At 39.4% G+C, this 25,673-nt stretch overlaps 1 protein-coding gene across 21 annotated transcripts in view; it reads right to left on the reverse strand.

Moving 5' to 3' along the window:
* The window catches only part of KMT2C (lysine methyltransferase 2C), a 253,899-nt gene that overhangs the window by 132,841 nt on the left and 95,385 nt on the right, over positions 1–25,673 (reverse strand). For 18 of the 21 annotated variants that reach the window (XR_011566132.1, XM_070787358.1, XM_070787348.1 and 15 more), the window contains exons 3-6: positions 24,414–24,555; positions 18,301–18,501; positions 15,009–15,154; positions 13,947–14,056 (exon numbers count right to left, since the gene is read on the reverse strand). Coding sequence is in view for 20 of the 21 variants with exons in the window: in XM_070787358.1 (XP_070643459.1) it covers positions 13,947–14,056; positions 15,009–15,154; positions 18,301–18,501; positions 24,414–24,555 (599 nt within the window). In the remaining variant the exon portion in view is untranslated. The remainder of the gene's footprint in view (positions 1–13,946; positions 14,057–15,008; positions 15,155–18,300; positions 18,502–24,413; positions 24,556–25,673) is intronic. The other 3 variants (XM_070787365.1, XM_070787346.1, XM_070787363.1) reach the window with 1 other exon arrangement.

Raw genomic sequence — 25,673 nt, forward strand, 5'->3', positions numbered from 1 at the left:
CAGCTACCAAGACTTACTACCAAGCTTCTGTGACCGTAACAGTATGGTGGTAGTGTCACTGGGATAAAGAATATAAACTAAAATACAGAGCTTAGAAACAAGCCATACATTTACTGAACATTTGCTAGCTGACAGAAGTAATCTTTCAAATGAGGGGGAAAACAAAGAGGTTTCAATAAATGAGGTAGTAACAACCGGCTCTCCTTATGTGAGAAAATGAAGTTGGATGCTTATATCGCACAATATATAAAAAAACATCGCTAGGGCAAAACTATAGAAATGAACTTTTGAAATACATTTTTCAGGGATATATTAGAAATTATCCCAATTGTATATTAATTATATTAACTCTATATTAATTCTAATTATATATTAGGAACTGTTTTTTATTAGGAAAAAAAACTTCATTATTCAAAATTCAAAACATTCTAAAAGGTACACAAGGAAGTCACTTTGTGTAGCGTCACGTGGGATAAATTCCCTAGAGGCAAAGAATTTTGCCCGTTTCCTGTGTAGCCTTCAAATATTCTATGCACATTGTAATTCATGATATTCTCCACCCACCCCCAGGTTTTACAAAGGGACTCTTTATTTATAACATCCAGGAATACTACCACTTACCTCAGTGTAAAGGTAATTATATCAAACTTAATTAAAACTAAAAAGAATGATTAAAAACAAAATATGATTTTTACTAAGAGAAACACTAAGGCCAAGAACATTTTCACTAAATGGGCCTTCCAAATTTAACTATGTGTAACCGAATCGGAACATCAAACTCTTAATAGCTCTGTAACAGAAATTCCTAGTTTCCTGTTAGCTTCCACCCAACTTAAATTCTAAATAAATGGTAAGAATCAAGTTGGCAGAGCGAATGAAAACAAACCCACTGACTTTTATACTTAGGTGTACCTAAAGCGTTCTGTCGTCAAACTTTCCACTGTCCTGCTATAACAGATTCTGCACTTGGTACAGCATTTTGAGGCAAGAAACCATAACTGATCCTGAGTCCTCCTCACAGCCTTGCACTTTAGAATGAAGACAGCATGTTAACTTCTTATTGTGCAAAATGAAAAAACTAGGTGCTGCTAGGTCACTTCAGTCGTGTCCAACTCTGTGTGACCCCATAGACGGCAGCCCACCAGGCTCCCCCGTCCCTGGGATTCTCCAGGCAAGAACACTGGAGTGGGTTGCCATTTCCTTGCAGACAGGTAGAACTGCTTGGTGAGGGTGTCACTTGACATTAGCTAACAATGTCAGACACAGAAGAAGAAGTCAAGATTTCTGATCCTCCCCCATTCAATACAGCAAGTATGGTTTATTTAGAAAAACATGCTATACTTTTAGGAAACTTTATCATACCCAAAAAAAAAAAAGAAAACACATGTGAAATCAATGGCCATATCCCCTGAAATCTATTCAGTCATTCTTAGCACCCTTCCCACAACTGGTAGGTATTCTACATGACAGCCATCTCTTCCTCCTCGGAACACGGCCAAAAGGGTCGATCGTCCTTCTGTCCTCTTGCTGAACATTGTCCATTGGCAGCTTGATTTGCTCTCACAGCTAGCTAGGAACACAGTCTAAGATTCCAACCCTGACACAGTTCCAAAGACGTTTCATGGGATTTAAGGCTCATTACAGTCAAACTCCTAATTTTCCCATATACTCATACTTGAAACCATGGAGGTATTTTGCAACTCCTCCACTAATTCAAAACATAACTCATTCCATCTCTACGACAATTCTATCTTCATATTTCACATACAATACCTAAATTCAGAAACTCACACTTACGGGCCTTTAATCACTGCAGCAATCCTAAGTATATCTGTGTTCAAATAAACGTCTTCAAACTTAACTACAGACAGCTGAAAGGTTCAGACCTGTTAAAGCGGCTCTTCTTATTAAGAAACTTCATTAATTAAATTCCTCACATGGAATGTGAAGTTAAGAACATTTTCCATTTCTCACTACTCCCCACCATACTTATTACCTAGTCATGCTCATATGTGACATTCTTTCATAGTCCACATATCCCCAAATTTAAGATGATCCTTTGCCTATGACACTCCACACTCGACTATACTACAAATCTACAATAATCAAAACGGTCCTGGCACAAAAACAGACTGATCAATGGAAGAAAATAGACATAGTTATGGTCTATTAATCTAAGAAGAGGAAGCAAGAATACACAATGGAGAAAAGACAGTCTCTTCAGTAAGTGGTACTGGGAAAACTGGACATGTAAAAGAAGGCTATTAGAACAACTTCCTCATACCATATGCAAAAATAAACTCAAAGTGAATTAGAGACTTAAATGCAAGATCTGAAGCAATAAAACTTCTAGAAGAGAAGACAAGCAAAACACTCTTTGACATCAATTACAGCAATATTTCTTCTGGATCTGTCTCCTGAGGCAAAAGAAATAAAAGCAAAAAATAAATAAATGGGACCTAATTATAACTTTTACACAGTAAAGGAAACTATCAACAAAATGAAAAGATAACCTACTAAATGGGAGAACATTTGCAAACAGTATGACAGATAAGGGGTCAAAATCCAAAACTTATAAAAAGCTCATACAAAATATCAAAAATAAAGACTTCAATTTAAAAAATGGGCAGAAGACTAGAACAAACACTTTTCCAAAGACGACATACAGACGGCCAACAGGCACATAAAATGCTGAACATCAAACACCTGTAAAAATAATTATTGAAAAATCTGCCAATAACAAATAGACGACCCTTTGTCGAGATTTCCTGTGTCAATCTATTGACGCTTAACCCGTACTCTAAAACCATCTAAAGTATTTCCTACTTTTACAAACACCCATTCCACCTTCTTCCTTCGAAGGCTCTCAGTTTTGTTCAGAGATGGCCTCTTCCAAGCAGCAATGACCTTTAGAGAGGTAGGTACCATCCCCTGCCCCAGAAGAGAATCACAGTCTAACCAAATGGTGGTTGTCCCAACACTTGTATTAGTTACTGGTTTAAAGCAATTGATGGGAACTAATTCTAATTCTAGCTAATGAGTTGTTAGGAGAAACCTGCTACAGTAGAGAAAAGCATATGGAAAGGATTTCCCTGAATTAAAAAAGAAAAGCTTTTTTTTTTTTTTTCATTTTTTATTTAAAAAAAAAAAAAAGTTATAATGAGGATATGACCCTAAGAGCTCCTGCTCACCATGTTTTGATTATGAGAGAAACTGAACCAAGGAAAAGACCAACACATTGTGTGTACACAATGTAAAGACAGTCAGAACCTGGTGTCATGAAGCCAGGGAGCCACTCATCACCCTAACTGCTCATTTCCTACAGCGAAAATCCATCACTCATCAAGGTAAAACTCAACAATGCCTGACATCCAAACGGAGACCACCAGGCACACGAAGAAGCAGGGAAACATGATCTATGCCGATAACAATCTTGAAAACTGACCCCAAACGGACAGAGATGTTAACATTACCAGACAAGGACATTAAAACAGCTCTTATAAGCATATTGAATATGTTCAAAAAGCTAAGTGGAGACATGGAAGGTATAAAAAGGTCCCAATCAAACGTCATAAAATAAAAATACCTAGGATGAAATTACACTGGATATTATAACAGCATATTAGAAACTGCAGAGGAAAAGATTAGTGAACTCAACAACAGTAACAAGATTAGTGACTCAACAACAGTAACAAGATTAGTGATGCAACAACAGTAACAAGAACGATTCAATCACAGAACAGGCAGAGAAGCTGAATAAACACCTTCCCAGAGAGACACACAGGTGGCCTACAGGCACATGAACAGATGCACAATGTCACTAATCATTTGGCAAATGCAAATCCAAACTGTAGTGAGCTATCACCTCGCTAAAATGGCTGTTATCAAAAAGGCAAGAAAAAACAAGTGTTGTCAACGATGTGACAAAAAGAGAACCCTCCTACACCGCTGGCAGGAATGTAAACTGGTGCAGTCACTATGAAAAACAGTACGGACATTCCGCAAAAAATTAAGACTAAAACAATGTATGATCCAGCTGTTCCACTTAGCAATATAAAAACATGAATTCAAAGAGATATATGCATCCATATGTTTATTGCATTATTTACAGTAGAAAGATACAGAATCAACCTAAGTGCCCGTAAGTGGATGCATGAATAAAGAAGATGTGGTGTATATACCTGCAACAGAACACTACTAAGCCACTTTTTAAAGATTTTTTTAATGTGACTATCTTTATAGTCTTTTACTGAATTTGTTACATTGTTTCTGCTTCATGGTTTGGTTTTTTGCCCCCTAGGCATATGGGGAGTTTAGCTCCCCAACTAGGGATCAAACTCACAATCTCTACATCAGAAAGTGAAGTCTTAACCACTGAACTACCAGGTAAGTCCCTAAGTCACTTAATAAAAAAAAGAAAAGAAAGAAATCATGTCACTTGTGACAACAAGAAATAACTGCCAAAGACTTTCTAACCATAATGATAACTATAGATTCACAGATCCCCAAAACTGCGACAAACCCTAAGAAACACAAAGAAAATTACACTAAGGAATAACATTATCAAATTGTCCAAAATCAGTGATCAGATCAGATCAGTCGCTCAGTCCTGTCCAACTCTTTGCGACCCCATGAATAGCAGCCAGGCCTCCCTGTCCATCACCAACTCCCGGAGGTCACCCAAACTCATGTGCATTGAGTCAGTGATGCCATCCAACCATCTCATCCTCTGTTTCCCCTTCTTCTCCTGCCCCCAATCCCTCCCAGCATCAGAGTCTTTTCCAATGAGTCGACTCTTCGCATGAGGTGGCCAAAGTATTAGAGTTTCAGCTTCAGCATCAGTCCTTCCAATGAACACACAAGACTGATTTCCTTTAGAATGGACTGGTTGGATCACCTTGCAGTCCAAGGGACTCTCAAGAGTCTTCTGCAACACCACAGTTCAAAAGCATCAATTCTTTGGCACTCAGCTTTCTTCACAGTCCAACTCTCACATCCATACATGACCACAGGAAAAACCATGGCCTTGACTAGACGGACCTTTGTTGGCAAAGTAATGTCTCTGCTTTATAATACGCTATCTAGGTTGGTCATAACTTTCCTTCCAAAGAGTAAGCATCTTTTAATTTCATGGCTGCAGTCACCATCTGCAGTGATCTTGGAGCCCAAAAAAATAAAGCATAGAACAAAAACAAGGATGACACCAGCCTATGCCATCCTGTGTCAGAAACAACATAAACAAGAAGAGTGAATCATCACATCTTTAAAGTACTGGGATGAAAAGTCACCTAGATTTCTGAACTTGGCAAACATGCGTTTCAAAGGAAAACAGAAGCACTTTGGAAATAAAAATGCTGAAAGAATCTATCACCTTGCAGACCTGCCCTGCAAGAAATGTTAAAGGACTTCTTCAGGCAGAAAGAAAATGATATGTGGGTCGACACCAAGGAATGAAGAGACTAGCATTGGTAAATAACTCAGATGGTAAGTAATCTGCCTGTAATGCAGGAGACATGGGTTTGATCCCTTGGTCGGGCTCTTGAGAAAGCAATGGTAACCCACTCCAGTATTCTTGCCTGGAGAATTCCATGGGCAGAGGAGCCTGGAGGGCTACAGCTCGTGGGGTCACAAAGAGTCAGACTGAGCGACTAACAACACAATACAATACAATATTGGTAAATACATAGGTAAGTATATTTTAAAATCTTTTTATCATTTAATTCTCTTTAAAAGATATGTTTACTCAAAAAAGAGCAGTATCTTAAGGAGTTTATAACATGTGAAAGTCAAATGTATGACAAAAGCACAAAGTACAGCAGAGAGAGTGGAAGGAAGTGAAAGCACAGTTTTATGATACACACAACTACATAATACCTAATTCAGGGTGGGCTGTGTAAGTGAAAGACGCATACTAGAAATCTTAAAGGAATCAATACAACAACAAGGCTTACAGACATACATTGAAGGGAGTGCACATTCAATTCCAGACCACCGAAGTAAAGCAAGTGACACAAACTCTGCTTCCCAGTGCACATAAAAGTTACATTTATACTGTACTCTGTTAAGTGTCCAACGGCATTCTGTCTAAAAAGAAAACAATGTACATATCTTAATTTAAAAGTGCTTTACTGCTAAAAGGTGCTAACCATCATCTCTGCTTTAAGCAAGTCATAATCTTTTTGCTGGTGGAGGGTCTTGTCTTGACGTTCAGTGGCTGGTATCTGATCAGGGTGGTGGTTGCCGAAGGTTGGGATGATTATGGAGATTTTTTAAAGATAATAATGAAGTTTGTAAAGTCAACTGACTCTTGCTTCAACCAACAATTTCTCTGCAGCATGCAACACTGTCTGACAGCATTTTACCCATAGCAGAACTTCTTTCAAAATTGGAGTCAATCCTCTCAAATTCTGCTGCTGCTTTGTCAGCTAAATTCATGGAATAGTCTAAATCTTCTGTTGTCATTCCAACAGTCTTCACAGCATCTTCGCCAGGAGTAGATTCACTCTCAAGAAACCACTCTCTTTGCTCATCCATCAGAAGCAACTTATCTGCTTGAGTCTTATCGCGAGACTGCAGCATCTCAGTCACATCTTCAGGCTCCACTTCCAATTCTGGTTCTCCTGCTGTGTCCACCACATCTGCAGTTACTTCCTCTGCTGAGGTCCTATGGCCCTCAAAGTCATCCACGAGGGCTGGAATCAACTTCTTCCCAACTCCTGTTAAGTCGTCATGGCATCTACAATGGTAAGTCCTTTCCAGAAGGTCAAGTGACTCTGCCCAGATCCATCAGAAGACTCACTACCCATGGCAGGTATAGCGTTATGAAACTTATTTTCTCAAATAATAAGCCTTGAAAGAGAGAATCACTCATTGATCCGTGGGCTGCAGAATAGCTGTGTTCACCAGCACGAGAACATTAATCTCCTTATACATCTCCATCAGAGCTCCTGGGTGAGCTGTTCATTGAACTGTCAATGAACAGTAGTATTTTCAAAGAACACTTTCTTTCTCTGAACACTAGATATTAACAGTGGGCTTAAAATATTCAGTAAACCATATTGTAAACTGATGCGCTATCATCCATAAATATTGCTGCATTTATACAGCGTAGGCAGAGTAGATTTAGCATAATTCTAAAGGGATCTAGGATTTTTTTTTAATCGTAAATGAGCACTGGCTTCAAGTGAAAGCCATCTGTTGCACTACCCTAAACAACAGAGTCAGTCTGTCTTTCAAAGGTTTGAAGCCAGGTACTGACTTCTCCTCTCTAGCTATGAAAGTCCTTGATGGTGTCTTCTTCCAATAGAAGGCTGTTTTGTCTACACTGAAAATCTGCGGTTTACTGTAGCCAACTTCATTATAATTATCTCTCCTTAGATCTTTTGGAAGATCTATAGCTTCTACATCAGCACTGGCCGCTTCATGTTGCACTTTTAAAGTTATCAAGATAGCCCCTTTCCTCAAACCTCATGAACCAACCTCTGCAGCCTCAAGGTGTTTTTCTGTAGCTTTTCCCAGCCTTTGTAGAGTGGAAGAGTTAGGGCCTTGCTCTGGATTAGGCTTTAACTTTAGGGAATTCTGTGGCTGAACTGCCCTTCTATCCAGGACACCAAACTTTCTCCATAACAACAGTAAGGCTGTGTTGCGTTTTTATCATCTGTGCCTTCACCGGAGTAGCACTTTTAATTTCCTGAAAGAACTTTTCCTCTGCATTCATAACGTGGCTAACTGTTTGGCGCAAGAGGCCTAGCTTTCAGCCCATCTCAGCCTTCCGTGTCTTCCTCACTAAGCCTAATCTCTTCTAGCTTTTGATTTAAAGTGAGAGATGTTAAGACTCTTCCTTTCGCTTGAGCACTTAAGAGACCACTGTAGGGTTATTAACGGGCCTAATTTCAGTATTGTTGTGTCTGAGGGAATAGGGAAACCTGAAAAGAGGGAGAAAGACAGGCGAATGGCTAGTAGTGGGTCAGGGTAGAGAGAGGAGGGCAGAACTAGATTCCATGTGCCACAACTAAAGATCCCAAATGCTTCAACAAAGACCCAGCACAGCCGAAATACAAAATAAGTATTTTTTTTTTAATGCATGCAAAAGGAATGAACAGATAAACACAAATGGGGCAGAGAGAAAGACTTTATTACATTAAATATGTATAGCCTCAATATTACAAATAAAAAGCAGAAGATTGTCAGGTTAGATTTTTTTTTGTTGTGCTACTGCAAGAAACATGCTCTAAATATTAAAATACGAATAGGGTAAAATAAAAGGATGGAATTACATATACCGTATTTACATTAGTCAAAAGAAAGCTGGGATGGGTATGTTAACATCAAAGTAGCTTTCAGAGTCAAATACAGGATTTTTCTGTTACAGTCACAGGTATCCTTATCAATAGCTTCCCTTTGATCGAAGTTTACGAAGTTCTTTTAATGTAACCACTAAATCTGTCACAGCCTCCCCAGGATGTGGAATAACTCATTGCTGTAAACTAACAAGCACCTACTATAGTTCTACAGACAGAAACATGTTGAAACTGAGACACAATCCAACTTTATTTCAATGCAAAAAAAAAAAAGGGTGGGGGGGGGAGTGATGTTTAACACGCATGCCCAAGACTACCATTCCTAGAAAGGCCTGCCTGCCTAGATGGGAGGCTAGGTTTGGAGAGGGTTCCCACGGCTCCCGAGGTGATAAGGGCAATTTACTGTGCCTGGATTATCTGTGCAAACAACGTGGCCTTCCCTTCTGGTACGTGACAGGCAGGAGGGCCTACACGACCAGCCCCCAGTAAAGACCTTGAGCATCTCAGGGCAGAAGCACCAGACACGTCGCCGAATTTCCCTGGAGGACAAAGGTGCTGTGTGGGACCCCTCACGGGAGGGAGAGCACCGAGGAAGCCTGCACACAGATTTTTCCAGACTTCGTCAACATCTTTTCCCATTAAGATCTTTCTACCACATCAGGGCAGTAAGCCTCAGCCATAATTACAACTCTATGACAAGGCCCTTGAGTCTGAGTCAGTGTCCAGTGTAGATGTGGTCTTGAGAACCCCCCAACACAAACACAAAATTCAGGTATGCGAATGTTTCCTTCCTCTTAAAAAAGTGTAAGGTAAAATGAAGACTAAATAACTGATACTTTTTTATTTTACACTGCAAAGCACTAGGATTATATAAAAAACAATATTAGATAACATTATTCATAAAACAGGTACTTGGGACCATCTTACATATATAGAGACCATGTTTTCAATGATCTTATATAAACCTACTTTCAACTGGTTAGAGAAGTGTGTGGAGATTTTTATTGTCATTGTCATTAAGGCTTTTTAAACAAAAATTACATTTATATTACATTGTTTTCCTACATTGTAAATCTGTACTCCCACCTTATTACAGAAAAGCTATTTCTGTTCTCTTTTTCAGTCTACAAAAAGAGCCCAAAGTACTTTTTAAAAAACTTAAAACTCTCCTTGTAGAAATTAGTTGGTTTTTACACGGACAAGTGGTACAACATCAGCAGAACACAATGGAATTGCAATATGTCCTTAGTCGTTCAGTTGTGTCTGACTCTTTGCGACCCCATGGACATAGCCTGCCAGGCTCCTCTGTCGTTGGAGAGTTTCCAGGCAAGAATATGGAGTGGGTTGCCATGCCCTCCTCCAGGGCATCTTCCCAACCCAGGGACTGAACCCAGGTCTCCCACACTGTAGGCAGATTCTTTACCGTCTGAGCCACCAGGGAAGCCCAATGATGAGGGTGAAGAAAACACGAGAAATTATCGATTCTAAGTGGAGAGCTGCTACAAGTAATGTTTTAATGTTTGGCAGTACCCCCAGGAATCCAAAGAGGAAATTAAAAGAGAAGAGTTTAGCATATTCTTCTATCTAGCAAAAGATAAAGGTTCCCGTGGAAACACTGAAGAACAATCTGAGGGAAATTCCAGAAAAACTGAACTGCTTGATACTGAATGCAATTTAACAACTGAGGGAAATAATGTATTAGTTTATAAAATGGGAACAATGTTGCTGACTGCAGGGGGGGCTCGTCAGCCTCAGCACTACCGCGGCTAGGTTCCCTCTGTGCAGCGCGCAATGGCTGGCAGTGGCCACTAGGTGCCAGCAGCGCACTCCCCTCCCTGGACCGCTGCGCTCAGCACTGCCCTTCATCGACAGACTCCACTCAGGACCCACTCATCCCAGAGATGGCTCCTTGTGCTCCAGGTACTTTGTGAGGCACCAGAGATAAAATGACAAGGCAACACAGTATCCACGCTCTCGCAACGCCTACAGCCCTAGTGGGGGCACCAAAAGTAATCAAATGCTCACGGTAACAACATAAATTGACACATGTTGGTAAGTGACAGAAAGGAGAGATACATACGTTCCAACGACAAATAGGACACGTACTCAAACATTTCTTTCTTAAAAGATGTGAACAACCCAAAAGTTTAGAGCGTACAGACACCCCCATCTGAGCTTTGCATCTTGTTCTTTTCCATCATCATAGATTGAAAGGTCCAATTCTACTTGTTTATTTCAGCATCTGTCGAAGGCTTTTTAAAAAAGGATCCCCACAAAAATAGGGAGGTCTAAACAGAGGCACCTGTTTTCAACGACCATTTTTCAATCCCAGCCAAACTTCTCAAAAATTAGCCAGCAGAGTTTCACTTTCCAGAGTCAAAAAATATTAATTTTTAACAAATGGGTTTAAAATATACATCAATGCTTTAAAATATTTTACTCAGGAAATTCTGTGTCCAGGATTTTTTGGCAACAAATGTGAGAATATTTTGTTGTTTGAGTACAAACTTTCATTGTTTCTGGCAATAAACTAACAATAGACACAGTTCCAAACATCTGTTACCAAAATGCTCACCTGGTAACATGTTACCAAAATACCCCCAGCAAATATTTCTTTGAGAAGTCATTGCATTCTCATTGCTGAAACATCACCTTTATCTTGAAGAGGCAGATTAAATGTTTATTTTCTTTACAGAGGCAGGTACCGTAATTTATTCAGTCACATGCTGTCCTAATAATGGTCAACAAATTTGTAACACCTTTTTTTTTTTGTAAAATAAAGCCTGTTCTGGGCTCAACAGCACTTTTACATACTTTGCCCCTAAGGAACCTTTTGAGATTTCAAAGTCATTTGTCACACCTCCCCACCCTCATCACTTAAGCAGAACTATAAAGATGTCCTCTATTTTAGAAGGGTTCTTCTGACACGTATAAATGTATAAACGTGAGTAAAATTCACCACAGTGGTGACCTCCTTTAACACTCTGGCACTTATTTTTTTCTCGTAACTATGAATGATTCCATGAATGATCTTTAGTGCTATTCATTTAGGCCACAAACATTTACTGAGGAATGACCAAAACAGAAAAAGACAGTTATCAGAATGGCACTATTATGTAGTGAGGAGAGACAGACAAGACTATTAAGTAAATGCACACTGTGTTAGAGGCCGCTAAGTACAGAGGAGAAAACAGTCCACCAGGGGTGTGACGGGAGGAGGCACCTGAATTTTCAACAGGGAGCCCCGCAAAGACCTCACAGATAAAGAAAACTTGAGTCAACACCTAGAGGGGACGAGGGAGGAAGCCATGCATGTGTCTGAGGAGAGCAGTCAGCAGAAAGGGAACAGGAACTGCAAAGGCCCAGAGCTGGACAGTTCTCAGTAAGACCGCGGAGGTCAGGGCGGCTGAAGGAAGCGAGGGAGGGGAAGGGTTACTGCGAGCAATGTCTCAGAAGTGCCCATGGGGATCGTGAAGATCAGGGAGGCCCAGCTGGTCAGTAGCAACTCGCTTTTTTTTTTATTCTTAATAAAATGGGAAGTAGCTGGAGAGTGTTAAGCAGAGAAGTGATGTAACTTGACCTTCGCTACTTATTTATCTATTTACCAGTGTGGATCACTCTATGGATGAAAACCCAAGACTATCGTTAATTTTTGTTATTGCTCAAGTTGGTCCAGCTCTTAGGAGCTCCTTGAGGTTGGCTCCTATGCTTTCAACAAGTCCCCGTCTCAGTCAGCACTTCCTTGCTTTCTGGCACCTGGTCTTTCCCTGCACCGTGAGCCACTTCCAAGAGCCTTGGTCCTTTTTATTGGAGAACGCTGGTTACAAACCAAGATCTGGGCACTTGACAGGCTCATTGCTAGAAGTCATTCCTTCTATGCTTTCAGAAGGGACAGAGCTAGGAGATACACACATGCATACTAACACCTGCATACACATATACCTAGATTTCAGTATCTGTCCACATAAATACTAAAAACCATGAGTTTATATTGATACCTCTGATAACTCCATTCTAACACCACAACAATCATTTTAGAATAGTACTCGCTAGATTACAGCATGTATGTGCAGTTTTTGTTTGATTTTGTCTTTAGCTTTATGGGTATCTAGTCAATACACTATTTTTCAGGGCTCAGTTTCTTCTCTACCCTTCACTGTGAATTTGGCTATTCCTTTTAAGGTTCCCCCAGAGCCCAGACAGCTGTAATTGCTTATTTACAGGGTAGGTGAAACACTCCTATGGTTCCAAGAGTCAGAGCTGTACAAAAAGATATATATAGCTTCTTCAACCATTCTATTCTGTGCGGTTATTTAGGTTGTTTACAGTACTTTGAAAATTAAACAGTGCTAGCAAGTATTAACCTTTAATGGCACAAGTTTCTGCATTAGTGAAGGCATATTTTCAGGACAGAATCTCAGAAAGGCCCAAAGATAAGTGCATATATAGTTTGTGAGGCACTACCAACCTTCTCTCCAAGATATGCACCCATTTGCATTCCTGTCAACAGGCATATGAGTGCCCATTTCCCTATGGCCTTATCAAAAATAAGCTGCTACAGTTCAACAACCCAACACCACAAAGTGCCTTTTCACTTTGCTTCACTGCCTTTCCTATAACGCTTCTGCTTCTCACTGTCCAAAAATATTCCAAAACTACTTTTAAGCAGCTCAGGGAAGAACCAGCTCCATGACCTATCACAACGATGACCTGGCCATCAAATATGCTCAGACTATGGAAATCATTACCAGGCATTATACTGTTCAAAATGTGGTAATAATGTAAGCCTTTAAATGTAAGGTCACACTTCCAAAACAAACACTCTAACTTGACTAAGTTTAGAGGTGAGAGTTACTCATCCATTTAAATTAGGTCAATTTGATCATCTGAGTAAAGTAAATGTTACAGTAACTGAATAATTACTTAAATCTAAATCCTTGTCTCAACTATGCCTTTGAAAGGTTTATCTGTATTAAATCTGTGTAATTTCTATGGCAAAAAATTCCACTTTTAATATTCCTTTGGAAGGCCTCTTTTCACTTCTCCCAAACATATTTGTCAAAAACCAAGGGGAATTTTTAAGCAGCAAAGCAGTTTTACTTCACAGGGTTTGTTGCTTTATAGATAGAAGGTAAATGCTACATTTATTTTTTGATTGAAAGTCACAGTGAAAGCTCTGAAAGATGGCAGACTGTGTATATGGTATCGCTTTGGGATAGTGCCAGAAAGACAAACCAAACTGCCAACTTGACTGAAAAGAAATTATTTTAATCAATTTTTAAAATAGCAAACAGAACTAGCTCACATTGTGGACTAAAGATGTGTCAAATCCTGTCTCTCCTAATTTAAATCTTCGTCAAAGAGTTTTGTCTTAAAAGTGTAAGATGCCTAAGTACAGTCAGTAATCTCTGTTTCTAAAAATTTTCTTATTTAAATGTAAATTATTTAAAGATTAGTGTTTATTGTACAACTTAACATACTATATAATCTAGTGGTCTGCACAAACTACTCTTGGATATCAATAATTTCCTATTTTAAGGGTTTTTACATTACAGTAATCATTTAATAAATTTTACAAGTGGATCTTTATGTTGACACAGCAAATGTTATAAAGTTGTGGTTTAAATATGTGTTTCTTGTACTTACTTCTGTGCTCCCTGAGACAACAGCTCTGTCCACGTTCACTAATAACGGTTCTTCCATCTGGCACACCCCCAGTGACCACTCCACACAACGGTGGTGAGCCCAACAAGTGCCTAACATGGTTAAAGTGAAAAGAAGCAAATAAGTAAACATTAAACATATTAACGCTGATAAGTAAAGATGTAAAACCCTTCCGTCGATTCTAACGTGTGAATATACAATGCATCCTATATTTGTGCTTCCACTAAAGCAGCCCTTCTCAAAATGCATCATCTGGGAACTTGTGATAAATGCAAATCTTAGATCACAACCAAGACCTACGAATCAAAACCTCCTGCCACGGTGCCCAGAAAGCTATGTTAGCAAACCCTCCAAGTGATTCTAATGCACACTGTATTAATGACTGTTTCTTCAAGAAATTAGTTTCTAGTAATTCTATTTAAATATTACTATATTTTTATTTGATATATTTACATAACTATAAAGGAAATTTATTTCTTACTTTATGACAAACTACATATACCCACTCTTCCACTGCATTCCACACCAATCATCGATAACAGCTCAGTCTTTAAATTCTCTATCACTTGAACAATTACATGCAATTCAACTGCAGAATGAAATTTACTCAAAGCCCCAACAGCACTGAGTCATAAATATGGGCTACTACACTGTATTACAGGACATCCACATGGCTAAGATCTATTATCCTTCACCCCTACTTTAGGAAGACCCAGACTGCCATGGTCCCAAGTTTTCACAGATCCCTTTATAATCTCTCTTTCTGCAATTGTCAGATTTCCATGGCAGTGCTGTCTATACAAGTGAAATGCAAATATTTATAAAAGCATCCACAGCCCAGTTATGGCCCTGTGCAGATGCTGAATAAGTTAAACATAATTAGACAATTTTTTTTACCTAAGCAGGCATACTTAACGAAGATGTTTTTAACAACAGTGATAATTACTTCTAGATGAATGCTATTTACTATTAAGTTGATAATTGGCTCAAGTTAAAAAGCCTTGCAGAATCAAGAGGTAGCTATTATTGAAGACTGGCTCATACCTGTAGGATCAAATAAGGCTTGGACGTCAATGGCATCAGGAAGGCCAACCAGACTGAGCTCGTCCCACAGTTTACCAGGCTGGTCGTCTGAAGCAGTCTGCGTGCTCACACTGACACGAGTCGCGACACTCTGCTGAGGCCGTTCCCTGGAAAAGAGAACACAAAACAGTCATGAAAGTGAGAAAAAGGAGAAAACGGTTTCGCTTCGTAACGACTTAAATATAAGGTATTGCCAAATCAATTTTAATTTATTTTGCATAAACTGCTTATAAAATAACTTCTAGGATATATGTCATTGTTCATAGCATTAATATTAATATAAAACTGGGTAGCTATATTATATATCATGTAAGCAACAACTAAAAAAAAGTCTCCAAATCCATAAGGAAATGTTATAAATCTGTAATTTTTTAATTGATACTCTACTATTCTAGTCAGGAACTGTATGTTGTCATATAAAATGAATATTCCCTTTGGCCTTACTTAAATGCTTAAAAAACATAACATGAGCAAATCAGAAATCTCTAACATGCTTTATGGCAAGGGCTACCAACAACAGAGCCGGCAGTTAAGTTTACAGAAAGAAAGGTTATTTCCCAGGGGAAGGAAAACCCACTACGAAGTGTGACGAGGGAGGCAGGGGGAGGGGAACGTGTCAGCAATCTTGACAGCCGATCTATGCCGCGACGCTACATGTACCCTCCGCTAAGACTTCACCTCATAAACCGCAAGTCAAAAGCAAAACCAAAACAGCTACTGGTGACTTGGGAATAAGGGAAATAGTGTAACAACAGCTAAAAGTTCCTGATAAAAGTGAATGCTGAATAAGATACGCCACAGATGGGAGGTTTCATACTTTGAAAGCCCTAGAACTTCAGATATTCATTGAGATTGGTAAGTAAACAATGACTGTTAATGTGTCTAACAGTAAACACGGGAAATCAGATGGTTGGCACTAAAACTTCAATTTTCTCCTGATATCAAAGTATTCAGCCTGATGATAATTTTGGATTAAGTCACTATTGAATATAGATTATAACTCACTGCACATCTGTCTGCTGGATATTTATCATGATTCCTATTAAGAGAAAATCAGCACAATGACCAGGGAACTAAACTTTTTTATACCTGGAATCATTGAAAGAGAAAAAGTATTAACATTTTTCAGTAAGTACATTTAAATATCAAACCATGTACAAAATAACCAGTATTTTTTATGTGCAGCATTAGAAATGCACAGACTCACTTTTTTTTTTAAAGTTCACCATGCTATGCTAATTCCAAATCTCATTTTTATGAATGCCCACGGTGAACCAAATGAGAACAAACCTTCCTATAAATATGATCGCGCCCTTCCTGAAAATACACCTTCATTACTAGTCACTGCCAATTTATCAGGAGGAAAAAAAAGAACAACAGTTTGTCTATAACGATGAACGTACTGTTTGAACATGTTTTCTTTACACCAGAATTTGATGGGGGCACAGATATAAAAACCAATGGAATGACTAAACATTCTATTACTAACCAGTTCCTAACCAGTAGGTTAGTCAAATTTGACCTTAAGTATTTACAGTCAGTGTGTATGCAGACAATGTGATGCCAACCCTAAGGGTGACAGGAGCCCAGCTTAGGAAAGAGCAGAAACACACATTACCCACCCCCCCAACAAAGTTTAAGTCTAAAACAAACCAAAAAGAGAGGAAATGATTCCTTGATTATATATTCTTATATTTAGTACACTATGAGGGAAAAACTATTTTAAAATCCTGCTTTTCAAATTAAAAAAATTAACTGGCTATCTGGATTACAACTCATTAGCAACATAAATATTATAAATATTTAAAATCATTACCAAGCTAAATGATTTCCAAATTTTGCAAACATGTTTTATTCCCAAGGTCCATTAACTGGCCTGTTATCATCACTTAATAACTTGTTAAACACTTAAGTGCATATAAAGACTTTCACTAAACCAAGGTTATTTTTTACATAATTATTTTTAGCTCATAAAAGTTTTCATTAAAAATTAACTAAGCTTATAAAATAAATAAATGAAACCCAATTGTACTTCCCAGAACAGTTCTTTATTAATTGCCATCATTCAAAGCAGAACATCAGTATATCAGATATAACCTGGTCCAGTCTATTAAATTTACTAATGACTGATGGACTTTGGAAGTTTCCTGGACTTCTGATACAGTTTATTAGAATGTGAGAACTCAGCTGATCACAAAAGGTAAAGCAAGCCACAGCCTTTAAAACATCAAAACTCTAAATACAATACTTCTGAACTTCCTTAAGCTGTTCCACCTTAAATTCTTTTAAAAGAGTTTTTCTTGTTATTGTTTCATTTCCTACTTCTGGTCTTCAAGGCTTTGGCAGCAGTCCAGAAGAAGGAGCCAATCAAATAAGTACAACACAACAATGCCTCAGTACTTAACTCTGGCCACCAGCCAGGCAGGCACTTGGGTGATTACATCATCACCCTCAAGGGCCAGAGCTGGTGAGCCTTCCAAGCTAAATTAATTTTTACACTTTCTCATCAACCACAGAAACTTCTACTCCCTCAACTACTAGAGCCAAGTCCACGTATGAAGATGGCCTTCAAAAAAAACTAAAACATATAAAAAAAATTTTAACTCCAAAAATAAACATATTAAGATAGGAGTTTTAGGGAACTAAAACATCCATGAATATAGACATACATGTATGATTATACAAACAGTAAATGTTTTTTAATTACATTTGATTTATAACTATATACATATATGTAAATTCTTTGATTTAAAAAAGATCTTTAACTTTAGAAAGGGTAGCTGTATTATAGTGTAAGTGTTTATAGGATGGTTCACCATTCTCTAAAGCGTAAACACAAATAAATAAATGACACTTAAAGGACAAGACTAGTAAAAACCACTTTGGTTTTGCTATTCTGTTATGTTATATTCTTACAAACTATTTAAAACATTTAGAAAAAGGAAAGAAAGATCTCATTAATTCTTAAAAATTGTCATTCCATTTATATGAATCCCCTCTAGGCTTATATTATGTTCTTTAAAGTTTTCTTCTTTTTTGTTAATACACAACTAAATGTTTTTTTAAATAAAGAAAATTTTGAGAAAATGAATGTTTGCTGGGTTAATGGTGAGTCATAAAGCATTGTATGGATGTTGGAAACACAAGAAATCATTTGGTAACAATCCCATTCATACAGTCTTAAACATTTCAATGAAAATAAACTATATACAGTCTTACTGCATTTGACCCATTTATATTCCAAATCGCTTACTTTCTCTGTCCTCTTTGTTTTCGTGGTGCCGAGTTTTGTGTTTTCTCACAAGTTCCGTTGCTGTTGTCATCAACATCTTTCTTGTTAGAAGGCTGATTTTTCCATGGCAAAATAAACCCAGGCGTTACTCTAAATTGTTTTAAGTCTCCTTGTCCTAAGGAACTTTTTTCACCACAGTAACAAAAAGCGCAGAGCTGTTCACTGGCAAAATGAAAAGGAAGAAAGACAGAGAAGTAGTTTTATTTAATGATTTCAAGTTTCAGACAACTGCAGAAATACTTGTGCTTTAAAATTAAATACTGTCTTTAGTGCAAGCTAAGTGTTTAAATCTATAGTAATTATACATTTACAATTCTATTTTTCTACAGCATGATTTTTAGAAATAGTAAATATACCAAAATATTATATTTTGTACTTAGAAAAACAATTTTCCTTTAAATCTGACTCCAAAAAAAAAATCAAAGTATTAAAAAGGAATAAAGTAAAAGCTAAGGTTGGACAAGAGGGTATGGTTTAATGGCCACTCAATTATATCCCAGCTGTGTAAAGCAAGGGGTAACCAAATTTTATTTAACCAGATGGAACACACACACAGAGATACACAAATACAAATGTAAGCGGGCTAACGAGCAGTTAGTGGTGGAGGGGAGGAAGGGGTGCACAGGGTCTGTGCGCAGTGGGAACCGGATGAACCTGGAGTGGTGAGGCCTTTCATTTGCTACACTGTAACCAAGGCAGGGATGGGACATCACACACTGATCAAAACTCAGGACTATGTAAGGCAAGAATGAACACTACTGCAGCTGTGAACTGTAATACTAAGATCAATACTGGCTTATCAGTTGTAACAAAGATACCACACTAACGCAACATGCTGACAACAGGGGAAACGGAGGCACAGGACCCTTGGGAATGGGGACTCTGCCATCCGCTTAATTTTTCTGTAAACCTGAAGTTGTTCTAAACAATAAAATCTATTATTTTTTTTTTTAAAGAGACCACTTTAAAAGCTAAAGGACAAAAAAACCAATATATATTTATGGAAAATATACTTAGTAAGGGATCTTAGGAACAAAACAGGATGAAAAAGAACCACTCCTCTTGGATATATTTTCTCTTCACAACATACGCATGGCTGCTGCCCTCAACTCTTTCTTCTCAAGTATTGAAGTTCCCACCATCACCTCTGTAGTCTCTACCCCAGTCTTGCATTAACAGGGGATAGGAATTATCTACAATCTTTTCAGATAATGTTTAACATAAGTTAAATTCATAGTGGACCTCTCGACAAACTGCCTTTTTAAAAAAAAAACAAGTTACCTATTTTAAGTTTTTCCAATATTATCTATTTCCATTTTGTAATAAATGTGCTGCCTACTGATACACACACACACACACACACACACACACACACACACACACACAATTACATGTAGTCTATTTTCAGAAAAATAAAGTCCAATGTGGGAAAAGTGTTCTTCTTGCCTCAAGGATGCTATCCACCAATATCCTTAGCCAGTATTTTATTAATTTTTAAGTTTTCTTATTTATAATTTTCTTTAAGCTATTAAAATTTACATTTTCTTCAGCATACCCTGTTTCTGGTTTGTTTCGTCCTCTAGAAACATTACCTATGAGGAGCAACAATCAGATGGACATCAACATCAACTGACTAGGAAATGGAGCAATACTTTTAAAGCATTAATACTAACAAAGAATAGTTTAACCTTCAATTTATATCCAAAACTATCGCTCAAATGTGACGGTATATTGAAATTATTCCCAAGTCTCTGTTCAGTTCAGTTCAGTCACTTAGTCATGTCCAACTCTTTGCAACCCCATGAACCGCAGCACGCCAGGCCTCCCTGTCCATCACCAACTCCTGGAGTTCACCCAAACCCATGTCCATCGAGTTGGTGATGCCATCCAACCATCTCATCTCTGTCTATCTCATCCTCATTCTTCTCCTCCTGCCCTCAATCTTTCCCAGCATCAGGGTCTTTTCAAATGAGTCAGCTTTTCGCATCAGGTGGCCAAAGTAATTGGAGTTTTAGCTTCAACATCAGTCCTTCCAATGAACACCCAGGACTGATCTCCTTTAAGATTGACTGGTTGGATCTCCTTGCAGTCCAAGGGACCCTCTAGAGTCTTCTCCAACACCACAGTTCAAAAGCATCAATTCTTCAGCACTCAGCTTTCTTTATAGTACAACTCTCACATCCATACATGACCACTGGAAAAAGCATAGCCTTGACTAGACAGACCTTTGTTGGCAAAGTAATGTCTCTGCTTTTTAATATGCTGTCTAGGTTGGTAATAACTTTCCTTTCAAGGAGTAAGCGTCTTTTGATTTCATGGGTACAATCACTGACCTCAGAAATTTCACCGCACAACAGACCCACAACAAAAATATTTTTAGAGAAATATTCAAATTATTAAAGAAATAGGAAATGTTACAAGAGATGCAGGATATAAAGATGGACAACCCAGAGTAATTTATTGCTAAGTTTAAAGGATGCGCAAGGGAAATTCCTGGCTTCTGCTCTGGAGGTGGAAAGTCACGGAGAGCTCTGGCCCCATGGTCACAACATACAAATTCACTTTTCTTGAACATTTCTGATTACAGGAGTCACAGAGCAGCCAATTCACCTTCAACTGAACGAAAGGTGCTTCCAAGAAGACAGGAGACACAAGCACTTGCTTAACCTGAGGAAGAGGCCCCCGACGTCTATAAGCAGGCTTATGAATTCAGTGACAATTTTATAAACTGCTCCAGGCCAAGAGGAGGCGGTATGAGACTACACAGCATGTGGGACTTGCAGACACACGGGGAATTATAGCCCAATCACCAGCTTCTCTCCGCACCCCTCCCCAGGGGCTCAGGGCCACCACTGGGGCCTGGGGAAGAGCCCTGGGAACACACCAGTCACGGGACAAGCCTGGGGGCAGAAGCGCAGCAACTTGGGGAGGAAGACACAGAGACCCAGCCAAATCTTCCTCCTCCACTTTCCCAGGGAGAACAAAAGCCAAGGACTGGCAGAGAGAGAGAGAAAAAGTTTCCACCTGCAAAGCTCAAGACCAGTTGTAGATGAAGGAATGGGGGGGGGGGGGGGGGGGGGGCTGTGCAGAGCGGGCCTCCATCATGGAGGAGGGGCAAGGCTCCATCCTAGACCCAGGCCAGGCCAGGTCTCCAATAGGCCCCCCCGGACACAGAGACACAGTGTTCACCTGTGAGCAAAGGTGAATCAGAACAAGAAATGGCCTGCCAATCCAATCCACACCATGAGTTGGAATGCAAAATAGTACAGCTACACTGAAAAATACTTCAGCATTTTTAAAAAATTACTTCTCTTAGGTATTCAGCTAAACGTAATAAAAACGCTATGGTTCACACCAAAACCTGCAAGTGAATATTTATCCCAATTTTATTCCTAACTGTCCCAAAGTAGAAGCTACCCAAATATCCCTTAACCGGGAAATGATAAACTGCAGCAGGCAGCATAAAACAGAAGCCACCTCAGCAATAAAAAGGAAAACAGCTACTGACATATGCAACCACACAGATGACTCTCTGAAGCATAATGCCAAGTTAAAAGGCCAGAATCAAAAGGACACATGATTCACAATTCTGTTCACATGATGTTATTGCAAAGGCAAAACTACCGGGTCAGAAAATAGGTAAGTGACTGCCTCGGGCAGAAGATGGGGTCAGGGGTGACCGCAAATGAGCCTGGGAGAATTTTTCAGGATGACGGAACTGTTCTTTACCTTTGTGGTAGTGATTATATGACAGTATGTAACTGTCAAAACCCACTAAACGGATGAATTTTACTGTATATAAACTAAACCTGAGTTTTTAAAAATAAGCAAAAGGTTGGGGGCCCAACCAAGAAAACAGAAATAGGATGTATTTAAATCACTAGAAAATGAAATGCTAGATGATCAATGCAAAGAGATAAAGCATTTATACTGCTAAATCTAAGAAATCAATTAGGACTGTAAATCTGAATTTCAAAATGAAATTCATAAAGAAACATGGTCAAAGCTATGGTTTTTCCAGTAGTTAGGTACAGATGTGAGCGCCGGAGCGTAGAGAAGGCTGAGCACCAAAGAATTGATGCTTCTGAACTGTGGTGTTGGAGAAGACTCTTGAGAGTTCCTTGGACAGCAAGGAGATCCAACCAGTCCATCCTAAAGGAAATCAACCCTGAATATTCACTGGAAGAACTGATGCTGAAGCTGAAGCTCCAATACTTTGCCCACCTGATGCGAAGAGTTGACTCACTGGAATAGACCGTGATGCTGGGAAAGACTGAAGGCAAGAGGAGAAGGGGACAGCAAAGGATGAGATGGTTGGATGGCATCACCGACTCAATGGACTGGAGTTTGAGAAATCTCAGGGAGACGGTGAAGGTGAGGGAAGCCTGGCATGGTGCAATTCATGGGATCGCAAGGAGTCAGACATAATGTAGCGACCGGACAACAACGACAACAACAGGAGCCTTGGGAATTCCCTGGGTCTAGTGGTTAGGACTCCGCACTTCCACTGCCGGGCTGGGGGTCTGATCCCTGGTCAGGGAACTAAGATCTTGCATGCCTCAGGGTGTGGCCAAGGCGGGGAAAAAAAGAAATATGAGCCTTCGGGGATATCATCTTAAAAACAAAATATAATGTGCAACCAATAGAAAAAAATTACCAATGCAATAAAAAGCAGAAAAAGAGGAGAAAAGTATTGGTTTCACAGAGCTCACATAAAAGAGGGACAATAATCAAATGAACTGCTGGGAAATAAAAAGTGTAACAAAGGGAAATAAAGCAGAAACACTGGGTAAATGCAGTGCAGACTGTTTATTTTTTATCTTTCATTTTGAAAATTTTCAAACCTTCTCCAAGATGTAGAACATGGCAGGGATTTGAAATTTTTAGCATTATTAAAATATTTAATGTAAACAGAAGAGATGGCCATTAGAGACAGTTTGAGGGAAACTTGACTTATGTTTTAGAATGATCATTTCTGCAACTGCACTAAGAACAATCTGGACTGGGGAAAGCAAACAGAAGTGGTGAAACCATCTAAAAGGCAACTGCTCTCTCCTAAGGGTAACAGGGACTGGAACCAAGAATGGCAGGAAGTTAGGACGCTGAGTACTTGTCTGCGACATCTTCTAAAGTCGAGCTACAAAATTTAGGGTGTGAGGTATGAGAAAAGACAGACATCAAGGATTAACTCAAAAGGTTTTGGCCTAAACAACTGGATAAATATTGGTAATATTTATTGAAATGAAGAAATCCTGGGAAGAAGATTTGGGGTAGGCATAGGGTTAAGAATCAAGAGTGGTTCTGGACATGTTACGGGTGCAATGTCTAGCATACTTCCAAATAGTGATGTCAGGCAGAGAGATGGACAGCGTTCATCTGAAGTCCAGAGTTCAGAGAAAGGGCGGCCCTGGAAATACAAAGGTGTGTTCATCAGCACACAGACAGGACCTAGCTATCAGACTGAATAGAAGTGAACACGTTGAGGACTTCAACCTGAGGACTCCACCGTTACAAAGTTGGGGGGGTCGCCACAGAAGCCAGCAAAGACAAAATGAGAAGGGAGATGTGCTGAGAACGAAAGACAGAAAATGTTTCAAGGAGATGGGAATAGTCAACCAATAGATGGTTTCAGTTTTATTCATGTGTTCCAAGAAAGATCTAAAAACTAACAAGACTCCAAAGCTAAAATATACACAGAGGTTATAACATCCTATATTTCTTTTTTAAAAAAAATGAGAGAGGGTAAAGAACAAGAGTATAAGCTTACGTTTACAAGTAAATAAGAAAATCAGTCCTTATGCTTAGAGTTTAGACTTTTTTCCTCGTCTAGGAGCTGCACACTGGAAACACCCTGCTCTGGTCTGAGGGGAGCAGAGTCACAGGCCAGACCATGGCTCTGTCCTATAGCCACGCAAGCCCCAGACACGCTCCACCCAGGGACACACAGAGCTACCAGCTCTCAAATCCCACCCAGGTCTGTGTCCTAAGCTTGCACTCTCTGCAATTCCTCTTGGTCAACTCACTGCCCTTCTTCCTATCACTAATTTCTGACCCAGCTGCATTCCTTCTCGAACCTGATTTTGGCTTCCACACCAACAGAGACCAGGGAGCTTGCGGATTCCTCAGACACAGAACGCTGAAGGGCTGGGACCGGCTGCTTGCTGCTGTCCACTTCTGCTTCAGCATCCTCTTCTGCTGATTGTTCTTTGATTTCTGCTTAACAGTAAAACAAGAGAATATCAAAGTCACTTTGCATTACATCACTCTTTGATGAATTTATCTATAATGCAGATAGCACGAAGGAAAAATAACAACAAATGACAATACATAACGAACACAGGAAAAACTTTTGTATTTGTTGTTCAGCTGCTAAGTTGTGTCCGACTCTTTGCGACCCCGTGGACTGCAGCACGTCAGGCTACATATAATCAAAATAATGTAAAACAGCATAGCTTTCCAAATTGCCGCTGACTTAAGTTTCGATCTTAGTAAAATCTGTTAAGAGCTGTTAAGAATTTTCAGGATTACAGCAAGTCCTCCACAAAACAAACATACTTTAAGGTGACTCGTAAAAAAATTTCTTCATAATTTATGAATTGAAATTACCATTAATTTAAAACAATCATGACACAGTCTCTAATTGTCAGCCATTCTAGGAGCAAAATGACTAAAAATGACACACCTTAACTCCACTGCCTTTTTCAGTTATGCTCAAGACTCCCACCCCGAACACTACACATACCTTCTTAGGAGGCAATCTAACTCTGAGAGCATTTTCAAACACCATTACTCCTAATATCGTTCTTCTCTTTAAGTAAAATGATACATCCACACTGTCTCCCACACTGTACTGTTAGACGTCAACAGGCACAATTCCTCCACCAGTGCTCCTAATAAAATCCCATGCTCTTGGCGCCCTCTTTCTTTCCTGACGTGAAATTCACCCGTTACAGCTTTCTGCACAACTATCCGCAAACCAAAAAAAAGAAAAACGGCGTCCAGCAGTCTCAGCGCCCCGTCCCTCCTCCTCCGGAGGGGCTGCCCTGCACCACCTTCCCCCTCGATGGGCCTTCCCACACAGCACCCGTCCCCCTGCCATGCAGAGTTCCCTCCACCTCCGCTGGCGGCAAGAGAGCAACCAACCCAGGGTCCGCTCAACATTCTGGAAATGCAGGGGCATCAGGGATCACTACCAGCTTGGAGCCCTCTTCTCAAGCACCAGTTCCACCAACTACTAACTAGGCAGCTTGACGTAGAAGTCGCCTCTCTCAGCCTCAATGTGCTCCCCGAAACGTTAGAAAACCGCCTGTATCTCATGAGGCTGTTAACAAAGA

The sequence above is a fragment of the Bos indicus genome, chromosome 4 (assembly GCF_029378745.1).
Source record: "Bos indicus isolate NIAB-ARS_2022 breed Sahiwal x Tharparkar chromosome 4, NIAB-ARS_B.indTharparkar_mat_pri_1.0, whole genome shotgun sequence".
Lineage (NCBI taxonomy): Eukaryota > Metazoa > Chordata > Mammalia > Artiodactyla > Bovidae > Bos > Bos indicus.